General features: G+C 37.9%; 1 protein-coding gene across 1 annotated transcript; it reads right to left on the minus strand.

The window, feature by feature from the left end:
• Positions 1-12,857: 12,857 nt before the first annotated feature.
• Positions 12,858-14,323, minus strand: LOC122012936 (peroxidase 5-like). Its single transcript, XM_042569574.1, has 4 exons — positions 14,071-14,323; positions 13,792-13,986; positions 13,544-13,706; positions 12,858-13,429 (listed from the first exon to the last, which is right to left on the minus strand). The coding sequence occupies exons 1-4, from the start codon at positions 14,287-14,289 to the stop codon at positions 13,020-13,022; spliced, it is 987 nt and encodes a 328-aa protein (XP_042425508.1). The 5' UTR covers positions 14,290-14,323; the 3' UTR covers positions 12,858-13,019.
• Positions 14,324-15,381: the final 1,058 nt, after the last annotated feature.

Below are 15,381 nucleotides of genomic sequence, written 5' to 3' on the forward strand. Positions count from 1 at the left end.
CACTTCGGAGCGTCTTTTGGAGCAGCGTGTTGATGAAAGATCACTTAGAATTCGTTGTTCTTTGAAGCTGCACCTCAACCCTCCTTTTATATGCGGTTCTGGGCCCCTGGATCCCTTCCGGGCGCCTAGAGTGTGACGTGGCCAACCAACCAGGATGCTCCACGTGGCGAAGTCGCGCAGGGGATAGAATTTGGTCTCGGGCGCCCTGACCTGTTCCGGGCACCCGGATCCATCCCGGGCGCCCGGACAGCCTTTTTCCAGCAGGTTCCTCACCTGCAAACAAAGGTTAGTCCGAGCAAAATACCCTGCAAGACAATGTTAGAATCTGATAAAACACAGTAGGTAATAATTGACAGTCTTCGGACTGTCCGAGTCTGACTTTGGATTTCCAGCCGGAAGCCCTAGGTCGACCCGACGCCTACTGTTCCCTCTGCGGGGAACGCGTCCTCACCTACTCCACTCAGGAGATTTACCTGTTGCCAGTCGATCCTCCAGATCGACTGGACTTTTGCTCAGCACTCGATGCTTCCGGACTTTCTGCTGGACATCCGCTTCCCCGGCTAGTCCAGTCTTTCACCTGGTTCGCGACACCACGACTTTTCACCTAGGGTTACCACCCCCTAGGACTTTTGCCTGAAGCCATCGACCTGCCAAGACTTTACGCATAGGTTACCACCCCCTATGACCTAGGGTTACCGCCCCCTAGGGTTTTCCCTTTGTCTAACCGCAGCTAGGACTTTCCTGAAATCCTCAAGTAGACTTGTTAGACTAAAAAATATCTTAACTTTGAATTCTTTGCCGTTATCAAAATACGAGTTCGATCGTCGGATGCTTCCCGCACCAACAATCTCCCCCTTTTTGATTATGGCAACACAAATTCGAAGTTAAGTAAACAAGCGAATAGATAGTCATTTTAAACACAGGCAAAATTTGCCAAGTATAGATGAACAAGGTAACTAAAGTAAATTTTGCCCTATATACTCCCCTTAACTTTGGCTCCCCCTTAACTTTTGCTCCCCCTTAATTTTTAACTTGAATTTTATGTTTACATTTTTGCTACTCTCCCCCTTTGCCATAACTCAAAAAATGGGCAATGTATAAAGAGTTGTACATGATTAAAGTTAGCAATATTCAACAGAGTTTGGAAGTTAAGGTCAATTGGAATTTAAGTTTTTAGGACAAGATTATTCATTTAAGTTCAGTTGGTCCTTAAGTCCAAGCACAAGTCATGTTTATATATTAGGTATCAGAGCCATAGAGAACAAAACATTCTTGAAAAAAGAAATTGAGTATCTTTTGCCAACTGTCTAACCTTTAGTTACTTGCTGATTGTCTATAGGACAATAGCTTTTACTAGGTTAGTCAAGTTAAGTTATTTAGGTCCAAATAGACTTGACTAGAGCTGGAGAACTTTAACTTGATTAATGTTTATTGCATATTTAATGCCCAGACTCATATTGATGCACAGATATAAGCATTCTTGAGTCCAGGCTATACCCTATGCATCTCACGCCATTCTATGTTTTTCAATCACAATCAAGGTAAACCTAGGTGTTTTGTGAGATGCTCTTGCTTAATTCTAGGGGAACATGATATCTAGGGGGAAATCCTAGACTAAACCCAACTTTTGAAAGTCTAGTAAAATTGGAGTTTTGAAAACTGTTTTTCCTAGAATTTGAAAACAAAATAATAATAGTAAGATATCTATTCTACCCAACACATTCCTATTTGCCTTCTAAGTCCACTGAACTCAAGTTCAGGTAAGGGTTTTGTAAAAATATCAGCTAGGTTTGATTTGGACTCAACGTGGTTGAGTGCAATTTCACCTTTAGCTACATGATCCCTTACAAAGTGGTGTTTTACCTCTATGTGTTTGGTCCTAGAGTGGTGTATAGGATTTTTGGTCAGATTAATTGAGCTAATATTATCAATAAAGATTTTAGTATTTTTATAGTCTAGTTGATAGTCTTTTAGTGTATGCATCATCCATAACAATTGAGATGCACATTCTCCTAGAGCTATGTATTCAGCTTCTGTAGTGGATAGAGCAACACAATGTTGCTTTCTGCTTGACCAACTTACTAAGCACTGACCTAGAATCTGGCAGCCGCCACTTGTACTTTTTCTGTCTAGCTTGCACCTGGCATAGTCTGAATCAGAATAGCCATAAAGGTCAAAAGTGCAAGTTCTTGGATACCAAAGTCCTACATTTAGAGTTCCTTTAATATACCTCAGTATTCTTTTAACATATGTTAGGTGTGACTCTTTTGCATAGGATTTGTATCTTGCACACATACCTACTGCAAACAGTATGTCAGGTCGACTTGCAGTTAGATAAAGTAAACTCCCTATGACACTCCTATAGTATTTTGGGTCTACAGGTTTTCCTTCAGGGTCAGAGTCAATGTTTATGTTGGTTACCATTGGAGTATTTATAATTTTTGAGTTTTCCATGCTGAATTTTTTTATTAACTCCTTAGCATACTTAGTTTGATAAATGTAGATTCCATCTTTGGTTTGTTTTATTTGTAAGCCTAAGAAAAAGTTGAGTTCCCCAACCATGCTCATTTCAAATTCACTTTCCATTAACTTAATAAATTCTTTTAGAAATTTTGAGTTAGTTGAGCCAAAAATTATGTCATCAACATAGATTTGGGCTATAAAGATGTCTTTTCCTATAGTTTTCACGAACAAAGTAGGATCGATTTGTCCTTGGTTAAATTCTTTGGATATTAAGTAATTAGATAATCTTTCATACCATGCTCTAGGGGCTTGTTTTAGTCCATATAGTGCCTTTTTTAATTTAAATTCGTGATTAGGGTAGTCTATGTCTTCAAACCCTGGAGGTTGGCTTACGTAGACCTCTTCTTTGATAAAACCATTTAAAAAGGCTGACTTAACGTCCATTTGGTACAATTTGAATCCTTTATTGGCTGCATAGGCTAATAACATCCTAATGGACTCGAGTCTAGCTACTGGAGCATAGGTTTCATCATAGTCTAGGCCTTCGACTTGACTAAACCCTTTGGCTACTAACCTTGCCTTGTTTCTTACTATATCACCGTGATCATCTAACTTGTTCCTAAAAACCCATTTAGTATCTATTATTGATTTATCTATGGGTTTAGGTACAAGGTCCCAGACTTGGTTTCTCTCAAATTGGGCTAATTCTTCCTGCAATGATCCAGTCTGGATCAGGCAGGGCTTCTTCTATAGTTTTAGGTTCAATTTTAGAAATTAGAGCAATCTGACTAAGGTTTCTATAGGACGATCTAGTTTTGACTCCTAGGTTTGGGTCACCCAAAATTTGGTCAGGTGAGTGAGAGGTGCTTATTCTAGTTGGTCTTATCTGTGAGTCAGAAACTGGTTCTTCAGACTCATTAAGATTAGGTTGGATTTCATCATCATCTACATCTCTTGGATTAGTGTTAATATTTGCATTTATATTAGGTAAGTTGTTTTCTTCATCAAATATTACATTAGTTGTTTCTTCAACTTTCAATGTATTTTGATTATATACTCTAAAGGCTCTACTGGTAGAGGAGTATCCTAAGAATATTCCTTGGTTAGATTTGGGTGTAAATTTTCCTAAGTAATCTTTAGTATTTAAAATGTGAACTTTACAACCAAATACTTTTAAATAGTTTAGATTGGGAATTTTATGATAGTAGAGTTCATACGGTGTTTTGTTGTGATATTTGTTTATTAAAATTCTATTTTGAATATAATTTGCCGTATTTATTGCTTCAGCCCAAAATTGGTGACTTAACTCATATTCGTTTAACATTGTCCTAGCGGCTTCTTGTAGTGTTCTATTTTTACGTTCTACTAGTCCATTTTGTTGGGGGGTTCTAGGACATGAAAATTCATGTTGGTATCCATTTATTTTACAAAATTGGGTGAACTTATGATTTTCAAATTCCCCTCCGTGATCACTTCTTATTCTTTTAATTTTAGTATCTTTTTCATTTTCCGTTAAGTTGCAAAAATTACTAAATATTTCATAGGTTTCATCTTTTGTTTTTAGAAATTTTACCCAAGTGTACCTGGAGTAGTCATCAATTATTACTAAGCAATATTGGTTCTTGTTTAGTGATTTGGCTCCATGTGAATCAAATAGATTAAGGTGAAGGAGCTCAAGTATGGTGTTGGATCTTTCTAGGTTAGTTGACTTGTGGGTTGACTTGGTTTGTTTTCCTTTTTGACATGCATCACAGATTGAATTTTCAATAAATTTTAATTTGGGCAAACCTCTAACTAGACCATTTTGACTCATTCTTGAAATAAGTCTTGTGTGTGTGTGACCCAGCCTTCTGTGCCACAGTTGGGTTTCCTCTTGTTGTGTCAGGAGACACTTTATAGAGGATATTGATAAATTAATTGTGTAGATGTTATTTTTCCTAAGTCCCTTAAGTTTAATTTCTGGATTTTCAATATTTTTAACTAGACATCCAGATTTATCGAAATTAACTAGATATCCGCTGTCACACAATTGACTTATACTTAGTAAATTAAAGTTAAAATTGTCAACCAATAAAACATTTCGAATAACGAAATCGGAACTAAGTTCAATATTACCTTTTCCGATTACTTTAAGTTTACCGTTGTTGCCGAATGCAACTGATCCTAGACTCTTGTACTTGAGTTTGGTAAACTTCAATTTGTCTCCAGTCATATGTCTGGAGCATCCACTATCCAACATCCATTGATCCAATTCCTACACATGAAGTAGTTGAATTGGTTTCTTTTTAATGGATTAAAGATAGCGTGATTGAAGCAGACACTATGTTTATTGTCTCCTTAAATTTTCTATTCTATTGTATTCAAGATAATTTTAAAATTTAAGTTTTAAAATAATTTTGAAATTTAAGTTTTAAAATAATTTGAAATTTAAGTTTTTTAAAATAATTTTGAAATTTAAGTTTAAAATAATTTTGAAATTTAAGTTTAAAATAATTTTGAAATTTAAGTTTTTAAAATAATTTTGAAATTTAAGTTTTTAAAATAAGTTTGAAATTTAAGTTTTTCAAATAAGTTTGAAATTTAAGTTTGAAATAATTTTGAAATTTAAGTTTTAAATAATTTTGAAATTTAAGTTAAAATAATTTTGAATTAATTTTCAGATTTTAATTACTTAGTCATCTCACCCGATCTAAATTCTCAATCAGGGAGTCCTATAACTTTTTGTGAGATGAATTGAGGTTCAATTTAAGGGTTTTGTTTAGTCTTGTGTTAGATTCAGGTTTAGTTTTGGATTCAACAAGTAAGTATTCTTTGGATAAACTTCTGGGCTATGGTGAGTCACAAGGAGCTCATTAAAGTAACCATGCCTTCGAGGTTTTCCAAATAGTCCTACCCATTGAACTTAATACTAAAACTTGGTCTAACTAGTTAGGATCCATTTAAGGGTAGCTTCGGTCAGTTCCACTTGGCCAAATGCACCAGGTCGAAGTCATATCTTCCTAGACATGCGATGCCAAGTTTCCCTAACGTACTATCATCCAAAAATTTCACCAGTACTGTGGTTCAAGTTAAACTTATCCCGTTTTAATCTAACTTTAACTACCCTGCCGGGTAATCTATTCTTGTTTTACCCATTCCGGGTAAATTAGGTTCTGTTACCCTGTCGGGTAGTTCAGTTGGAGGTGCCAGCTAGTTTGGACCCTCCATCTATTTTTCATTTATAATTTCGATTTGTTTAATTTTTAATTTTGAATTTTAAATTTTTTTTTTGAATTTTTTTTTTAAATTAATTTCGAATTTTGAATTTATAATTTAATTTCAAATTTTGAATTTTGAATTTGTAATTTAATTTTGAATTTAATTTAAATTTTGAATTTGATTTTTAATTTTAAAATTTTAATTTAATTTCGAATTTTAAATTATGAATTTGATTTTTAATTTTTAATTTTAAATTTAATTTCGAATTTTAAATTTTGAATTTGATTTTTAATTTTAAATTTTTAATTTAATTTTTAATTTTGAATTACGATCGTTTTCATTTTAGCTTTCCCTGGATCACGGCCTCGATATGGTCTGTCGAGGTAGTATATTTGATCCTTCGGAACCCAGTATTGGCCAAGTCCAATTTGATTTATCAATTTGGACTTGGGGACCCATGCTTGGACTGATTTACTACTTTGTTTGTTTATTAAGGATAAATAAGATTTATATTTCTTTTTACTTTTATATCCTAGCCTAGTTCTTTTGTAGACGGCTCTTTGTGTCCCAAGAATTAGATCCAAATTCTTGGAGCCCAGAGAGAACTTTTCTAAAGTAATTTTTAAATCATTTAACTGATTTTTTAGATTTGAATTTTCTTTCTCAAGTTGTTGTACTTGAGTTGAATCTTCAGTTAAAGATTTTGAGTTAGTTACTCCTTTAAGAATGGTTACTTCTTTTAAAAGTGACTTAATTTTCAAATTTGACTTGGCTAATTTGCGAAGTAAATAATTGACTAAATTATTAAGCCTAGGAATACTTACAGCGGAGGCTGGCCCTTCGGAAACGGATGCGGATCCGTGGCTTTGCTCGGAGTCGGCTTCTGACTCGCTCTCGGATTCGCTGATCTGGTCCTGGGCCATCAATGCGAGTAAACTCGTTTGGTCGAGTTCGTCGTCTTCGTCCTCCGAAGAAGATTCGTCCCAGGTTGCCTTTAGGGCCTTATTTCTTCTTTGCTTTTTGGCCTCCTTTGAGTTTTGTTGGGCCTCCCTGGATTGGACTGCCTTCTTTAGATCTTTCTTGTTGAAGCCCTTCTTCTTCTTGTAGAGCTTCTTTACAAGATTCACAAGTTCGCTGGTCAGTTCATCTTCTGAATCTTCTGAGTCAGGTTCGTCTTCTGATTCCGATTCAATTTTTCGCCGTCCTCTTGATTCCCGTGTTCGACTCGTTCCTGCAATCAAAGCAATACCTTTCTCGGATGGCAGTGCATTAATTTGTTCATGGAGTTCAAATTCGCTAAATAACTCGTCTAATTTTAAGGATGACAAATCCTTAGAGACTTTGTAGGCATCTACCATTGATGCCCACAATGAACTCCTAGGAAATGAGTTAAGTGCATACCTTATTATATCTCTGTTTTCTACCTTCTGCCCGATTCCATGAAGGGAATTCAGGATATCTTGAATTCGAGCGTGTAAAGAACTTGCCGTCTCGCCTTCCTGCATTTTCAAATTGTATAGTTTATTAAGTAACAAATCACGCTTACTTACCTTGGTTTCCGCAGTGCCTTCGTGAAGTTCAATCAGTTTCTCCCATAGTTCCTTTGCGGAGGAGAATGGACCGACTCTGTTGAGCTCTTCTTTGGTAAGACCGCACAGGATTGTGCAGGTGGCTTTGGCGTCAGCTTCCACCTTTTTGATAAATGCTGGCTCCCAGTCCTCACTGGATGTAGGCTTACCGTCTGTACCAGTTGGTAGTTGCAGTCCTGTTTTGACGATCATCCAGGTGTCGAACTGGATCTTTAGATATATCTCCATTCGCCCCTTCCAATATCCGAAGTCTTCTCCGGAAAATAGTGGGGGACGAACGATACTATATCCTTCTTGTTGGGCCATTTAAATCTATAAACACAGAAACAACAAGATCTATTCCAAGACTAAGTCTTGGATTAGTAGTGCGGGAGGAAGGGAAAAAAATAACAGGCTCAAGTGGTATTGACCAACTTTGAGCAGAAAATCGATTCATGAAAAGAAATTAGAGTATAGCTATAAGGCTAAATTCGAATCGACTCCGAACAAAACCACGAAAAAATTGTCTCGAATAGTGGTTGCACTGATTCAAGACGACCCCGCTCTGATACCAATTGTTGGATCGAGAAGCGCTAGAGGGGGGGTGAATAGGGCTCGTGGCTATTTCGTTCGATTATCGGAAAACTATCGGAGTTAAAACGTGCAGCGGAATAAGCGGAAATAAAATAAAGAGGCAACACAAAGAGACAAGTCGATTTTACTTCGTTCGGAGCCTAAGTCGACTCCTACTCGAAGGCCCGCGATCCTTGATCGCTTCCGGTGGGCAACAACTATAAGCTCGTTAAAAGATTACAATTATGAGTACAAATAAAAGCTATCAAAAATTATACCGACAACAAGAAATGCTAATTCTGATCGTCGGGCACTTGTAGTAGCACTTCGGAGCGTCTTTTGGAGCAACGTGTTGATGAAAGATCACTTAGAATTCGTTGTTCTTTGAAGCTGCACCTCAACCCTCCTTTTATATGCAGTTCCAGACGCCTGGAGTGTGACGTGGCCAACCAACCAGGATGCTCCACGTGGCGAAGTCATGAGGATAGAATTTGGTCCGGCGCGGACCTGCCAGCGCCTGGACCTCCGGCGCCGGACTGTCGAGGCGCCGGATCCATCCGGCGCCGGACGAGGTTCCTCACTGCAAACAAAGGTTAGTCCGAGCAAAATACCTCGCAAGACAATGTTAGAATCGATAAAACACGGTGGGTAATAATTGGCGGTTTTGGATTGTCGAAGTCGACTTTGGATTTCCAGCCGGAAGCCCTAGGTCGACCCGACGCCTACTGTTCCCTCTGCGAGGAACGCATCCTCACCTACTCCACTCAGGAGATTTACCTGTTGCCAGTCGATCCTCCAGATCGACTAGACTTTTGCTTAGCACTCGATGCTTCCGGACTTTCTGCTGGACATCCGCTTCCCCGGCTAGTCCAGTCTTTCACCTGGTTCGGGACATCAGGACTTTTCACCTAGGGTTACCACCCCCTAGGACTTTTGCCTGAAGCCATCGACCTGCTAAGACTTTACGCATAGGGTAACCACCCCCTATGACCTAGGGTTACCGCCCCCTAGGGTTTTCCCTTTGCCTAACCGTAGCTAGGACTTTCCTGAAATCCTCAAGTAGACTTGTTAGACTAAAAAACATCTTAACTTTGAATTCTTTGCCGTTATCAAAACACGAGTTCGATCGTCGGATGCTTCCCGCACCAACACATTCTAACATCAATTACTTAGCATTCTAAACATGGCATGGTGCATATTTCACTAGTTCGTGACTTTTAAGCAAACTGAATGCGAAAACTAAAAAAAAACAAGGTTCTAATAGTTAGACTTGCTAAATCCCTGAGATCTTCATTCCAAACTCCTTTTTCACACACACATCTTCGTTGCATTGACCTCCAGCCTCCGCTAGTTCATCTTTCCTTTATCTTTATCTGCAGTATAAGGAAAAGAGTATCTGTAAGCTTGAGAGCTTAGTAAGAAACCATCTACCTCACAAAAACATGCATACGATGCAATTTATGATTTTAAAACATGCTATTTGAAATATGTGCTGAACATACTAAAACATGGCATACTATTATACAAAACATAGAAACCAAAAGCTAATCTTGGCTATAACTGAAATGTCAATAAGAAAGGACTAAACTGAAACATGCTGAGCTAAACTAAAGCTGAATTAGAACTGATTTTAAAAATATAATCACCTGACTGATTTGTGAGTTTGAAAGCTATTATCATATTAGATAAAAATACATAATCATTCTGCTGATGGGCCCGGCAACTGTACTTGCTATGCGCGCATCCCTAACTAGACCCGGATTTGCAAGTCCCGAATTTAGTAGGGTTTACTAGGTTATCTAAACCTAGGGACGACTGTGGGAGCCCAACCCAATGGATATCTAATCCAGTACAGTGCCACTGCTAAAATAAAATATTGGTTATAGCTAAATTTTTCTTATTTTGCTATTTCTAGGTTATCTGAACCTAGAGGTGACTGTGGAAGCCCACCCATTGGACCGTAGTCCCATAAAAACTGTAATAAAACTGGACATGCTATAAAAATGATACTATTGCATTTACTGAGCTATTACAATGCCTAAGTTGCATTTTAAATAAGCTGCACCTACTATCGAGCACTTGGTATGCGCTATTGCTCACCCTACGTGCCAAAAATCCATATACTACTAAACTAAAGCATGAAATCATACGAAAGCTACTTATACTGCAGGTGAGGGGTTTCTTACCTTCTGCTCTAATTTTCTTACGATTCTAATCGCTAGATTTCCGGAGAAGATGATCCTTTCGACGACCTTCTCGCGTCTATGCGTTCCTCTCGCGGGGGAAAGCGTTCTCATGCTGAAGTCATCGCCGGAAGGTGCTCCTATGGCCCTTGGAATGGAACCCTAGGTTCCTTGGTCTTGGGCGCCGAGAGGGTGAGGGAGAGGGGTCGGCGGTGTGTGAGGGTTTAAGGGAAAAGTTTTTCTCGTTTAAGAAAATAACAATTCCTCACTTAAATTCCCTATTTATATTAAGTGGGTAATTCGGCCCAACTCAAATATAAATATAATTGTTCCCCTTTCCTTTCAGCACGGCCCTACTGGGTTCACTTGGTTACTAAAGCTATCTAAAGGTTATCGGACCCGATAGGTCCCAGGTTCGATTCCCGCTTAAGCTATTTTACGTTTCTATTTCTTTTTGCTACTTTCGCTACTCTAAAAATTCCATAAAAATATCCTAAAATTCCAGAAAAATCATAGAATATTTCTAAAATAATTTTGAGAATTTTCGGGCGTTACACTCGGTCACTCATCAGGAGCAGTGATGGCAGAGTGTACGGTTATCACAGCCCTACCCACTCGGTCTCACCATCGTGTGTGAGATGGCTGACTGGCAGTAGGGGTGACCAGGACATGTCATTGGCATCATTCGCATTTATGCATTTACTGATTGTGTTTGCTGTACTTATATGCTGCATTTGGATGGATGCATATGTTTGACATGCATACAGGATTTATGATACTCTCGGTCTGATGACCTAACTATTCTGATAGAAGGCCCTGGTTAGTACATTTCTCTTCAGCCTTTACTATTGTGCATTTCCAGCTTTTGTCGAGGAGACTGTACTCCATAGTTATTAGTATTTATTATAGTTTACTATACATGTCAACTAGGTATCTGTTGAATTGTTGAACTCACCCTCGTGGACACTATCTTTTTCAGGTACCAGGTTGTTTATGGAGTCGCTTGGAGTATCCTACCCGTCAGTCCCCACGTCACATCAGAAGACCTGTTTCCTCTTTTGTTTATTTTTATTTTGGTATATGAAATTTGTGTATTTAGCTTTGTGTTCTGATTTTGTTTCTGGAGTGTTGTTTTGTTGTGTGGTGTAAGCCTAGCCGGCTAGCAGTCTTCGTTTTTAGTTTGTATGTGTTGTCCATTGTATTTTCGCTGTGTTTAGTTTTGGTACAGCCGAGTGGGCTGTTAGATTTACATATAACTGCGTGGTTGTGTTTTTATTGTATCAGCCGAGTAGGCTGCATATAAACTGCGTGGTTGTGTGTATATTCCAGCCGCCTGTGGCTGAGGCATATTGTGTCTGTAGAAATGGTTCAGATTGTCACCCGTACAAGGGCGCCTTTTTATTGTAACGTCCCGGCCCCTCGACCCCTTGGGCGGCCCAACTGGCGGTCCAAATTGGCGACCCCTTATGTCGTCGACCGACGACCCTCGGTCGTGCCGTTACTCATTAGATCTTCCCACCCCTGGCCAGTGGATTTTTGCCTTTCCCAGGATTCGAACTCTAGACCTCCAGGCTAAGTACTAGAGTTTATGAATCCTGGTAGTCAAGTGAGTGGAAGTCCAATAGGGAGTTGAAATGAGAGGCAAAACCTAAGTGGGTCAAGGAGGGCCAGACACTTGACATGTGAAATAAGTCCTAGTTAGTTATAGAGGATCGAACACTTGACATATGGAAAGTTCAAACAGGTCAAAAAGAATTAGATATTTGACAATAGTAAAGTCATGGCAAGTCATTCTTGACCAAATACTAGGAATGGTGAAATTTAGTAGGACAAGGTTGATTGGATATTGAGAACGGGAAGATCGGATAAGTCAAGGTTGATTGGATGTTGAGCAAGTTAGGAAGTTTTGATAAATTGAGGTAAATCAAATAGTAGACAAGATGAAAATTTAACATTGATAAAGCTGGAATTAAAGTATTAGTCAACTGTTAGGGTATAACAATCGACTAATGAAATCCTAAACATCATATTTGAAGTTTGAGGGGGTTTAGGTATTTTGCTATATGATCAATCGATTAATGATTTTGATCAATTATCTAATGGGCACATTAGTAGATTAATGAATTTAAGTAATCGACTGATGACATTGTAGAAGCAATCAAAATGTTTGAAACTTGGTTGAACAACTTGATTGATAGACATTAGCCAATTGGTGAGCAGTCGATTAGTGTCACTATTATAATGAACAAAAAATTTCTGAGTTGACTGCGACACTCGATTACCTAGTCATCCATCGATTGATGAACAATAACAGTCAAACGTTGTTGGAGAGTTGGTGAGAGTTGTTCTTTAATTTAAAAATGTTATGATAATTAACGACGGATATTTAATTATCTGTCTCTAATTAGCGATGGTATTTTATTATTCCGTCTCTAATTAACGATGGTATTTTATTATTCCATACTAAGTTTGGCTAAGTTATAACGACACCATTAACAAATTTAGCGATGGAATTAAATATTTCGTCAATGCTGGAAACGGAATTTAATATTCGTCTCTCGCTAAATTTAGCAACGAACTATTTAATTCTGTCATTAAATTTAAAGACGGATATTAAATTCGGTCTCTAGTGGCAACGGAATATTTAATATCATCGCTATTTTGTCAGCGACCAACATCACAGCGACAACAATAATTGGTCTCTAATCGATCGCTATGTTCAATTAGCAATCGATTAGCGATGAATAATTCTATCGTTAAAGAGCTTTCTTTTTGTAGTGACTAAGGCTCTTGTAATGCTAATTAAGATTTTAATGTTTACAATATCTTAAATAATATTGCTTCATATGTAAATTCACTAATCTTTCAAAGATGTTAACAATAGCATTCTTATTCTTCATTCATGTAAAATAAAGCATATGGATACAATCAATGAAAGCAAATTAAGTCTCACATGCAAAACACTCATCATAACCATACCTTGTAAGGTATGTTTGTATCAAATGAATTATAAGAGGAAATAAAAAAAAAATCATCAAGAGTAGTTGATAACTCTGCAATTAGCTCGTACGGTTCCTTGTTTCCCCGTGAGCACACCAATCTTGCCCATCTTCACCATGGATGTGGCAAACGCCTTCTTAAACAAGTTGGGGTTTTTTGCATATTGATACACCTTGTTAGAAGTTGCATATGTTGACATCAAAGTCTGGTCTGAGGTGAAGAGACCACGGTGCGTTGTGACAGCCTTATAGAAGCTAGAGTCAAAGGTGAGGGAACTTTGTGGATCCATATCCACTTCATTGACCGTGTTCCCTGGAGGGCATTCACGCTTCAACTTTTTAGCATAAACGTAATCCAAACTTGGATCACCTTTTAGAGTTCCACTATAGTTGTAAAGTCTGTCTGCAAAAGAAGGACAGTGTGCGACGCCAATGGTGTGTGCTCCTATGTAAATTAAACAACATAAAATGTTAGAACTTTTGTATCAAAAAGGCCACCATATATATATGGTGATTAGCATCATATAAAAATCATCATATTCTTCTTATCAATAATTACCTGAGAGAGTGACTAGATCATCTCGGTTAAGACCTTTGCGAGCAAACAAGGCAGTGAGTTGAGTGAGGTTGAATGTTGGAGGAGGGAGATCCACCGTTTCATTTATTAAAGACTTTCTTCCATCTTTTCTACCTGATGGCACGCTGTAGTACTTTCCTCCATACTGCATTCATGAATTTCCATTTTCATAGTCAAAACAATTTCATTAAATAATGAATAAACATACTATAAATTTTGGATTTGATTACATGCACAACACTGTCTCTAGCCGCGAAGGCAATGATATCAGCGCAAGAGACTGTTCTTTTGCAGGTAGATTCCAAACGTTTTTTGATAGTATCGATCACATCAAATACTTCATCCTCAAAGGTTTCGTTCGGTGGTGATTCTTTCTCTGCAATGTTGCCCTTTGTCGAGTTAACTAGAATCGAAGCTTCGCAACCCTATAATGCAATATTATTGTCAATTGATGTAAAAAATAACAGATTAATGATATTAAGTATATTCATGCATATATGTATACTAACTCGAACAAAGCAGTCATGAAAGTGCAACCGAAGGAGATCAGCGCCAATGCCAGGGCTGGCCTTAAAAGCCTTGTCGAGCTCCGTCTTCACAATATCCTCAGCTTTAGGGCAACTATCAGAGTAGAACCCTACTTTGATCTCAGAAGCTGAGCCTGCTATGCTCATGCACAAGACAACAGCAAAAGAAAGCAGCAACGAGCCTCCTCTTCCCAAAGCCATCTCCTTCAAACACTCTCTCAGTGATCCAACGCAGATCTTGTATGTTGTTGTTGTGGGTCTTTCGATCCCCATCCCTATTTATAGTCACCAATTTAATCAATTATTATAATCCTATTACTCCACCAGTTCCCATATGGTTGCTGTGGCATGCACGCCGCTTGAAAGCAATACTTTTTTGTTGTTGTTGTTCTTGTGGTGGTGGTGGTGGTCGTTTTGCTTTTTTTTTTTTTTTTTTTTTAATTTTATTGAAGCGAAGTCTGTGTGTGCTGTCATCGTGCAAGCCTGTATCTGTTGGAATTGTACTTCAATATAAACTGGAATACTTACAGTCCTGATTGATTGTTCATCACCTACTACTTGAGTACTTGGTGCCTACCAGCAAATCCATTTAAAATTTTAATGCAAAGTTGACATGCATTCTCGCATATAAATATATATATGAACTGGTCAACTTCTTTTGCCAATAGCAATAAACAAATTGAGAGCTCATCCCCTCAAGGCAAAAAGATGCTCTAGATCTCTTAGTATATTTTGCAGTCTCATGGTTCCTATTTGCTCTCATTATCTAATTATAGTTGATTTAATCATCGCAAATTGACATCAGAAGATCCTTCAAATTAACCATGGCTCCATTTCTCCTCATATTTTATTAACAGATGAAATTTTCCAACATATCCCTTAGCTTTTGGCAGCTGGAGAGTACTGGATAACTTAGTTGAAAAAGAAAAATACAAGGGGACTCCATTTGTGATTTGATAAATAACAACAGGAATGTGGAGGACAGACATCTATCTCACTGGCATGACAACGAGTGCGAGTCTCTTGGGAGATGTGTGCACGACTATAAACTAGCTGACAAGGTTTTTGTTGACGAGTGACTCATATTTGGATGAAGGGATGTCATGGAAGAAAAATCTGTTAAGATTTTTCGTAATAAAATTCTGTTAAGATTTTATATAACAGAATTTTGTTATGTTTTTCATAACAAATTCTGTTACGTTTTTACCGGGTCTGGCGGGTTTAGCAGTATTTATAGGGATCATTGTAAACCCATTGTAGATCAGAAAACACAAGAATCATTAGATGTGATTC

The sequence above is a fragment of the Zingiber officinale genome, chromosome 1B, assembly GCF_018446385.1.
Source record: "Zingiber officinale cultivar Zhangliang chromosome 1B, Zo_v1.1, whole genome shotgun sequence".
NCBI lineage: Eukaryota > Viridiplantae > Streptophyta > Magnoliopsida > Zingiberales > Zingiberaceae > Zingiber > Zingiber officinale.

Coding starts and splice junctions, on each gene's coding strand:
- LOC122012936 (XM_042569574.1), bottom strand. CDS start 14,289: ATGGCTTTGGGAAGAGGAGGCTCGTTGCTGCTTTCTTTTGCTGTTGTC. Junction 13,987..14,070: donor TTCATGACTGCTTTGTTCGA/GTTAGTATACAT, acceptor ATTGCATTATAG/GGTTGCGAAGCTTCGATTCT. Junction 13,430..13,543: donor TGATCTAGTCACTCTCTCAG/GTAATTATTGAT, acceptor TAATTTACATAG/GAGCACACACCATTGGCGTC.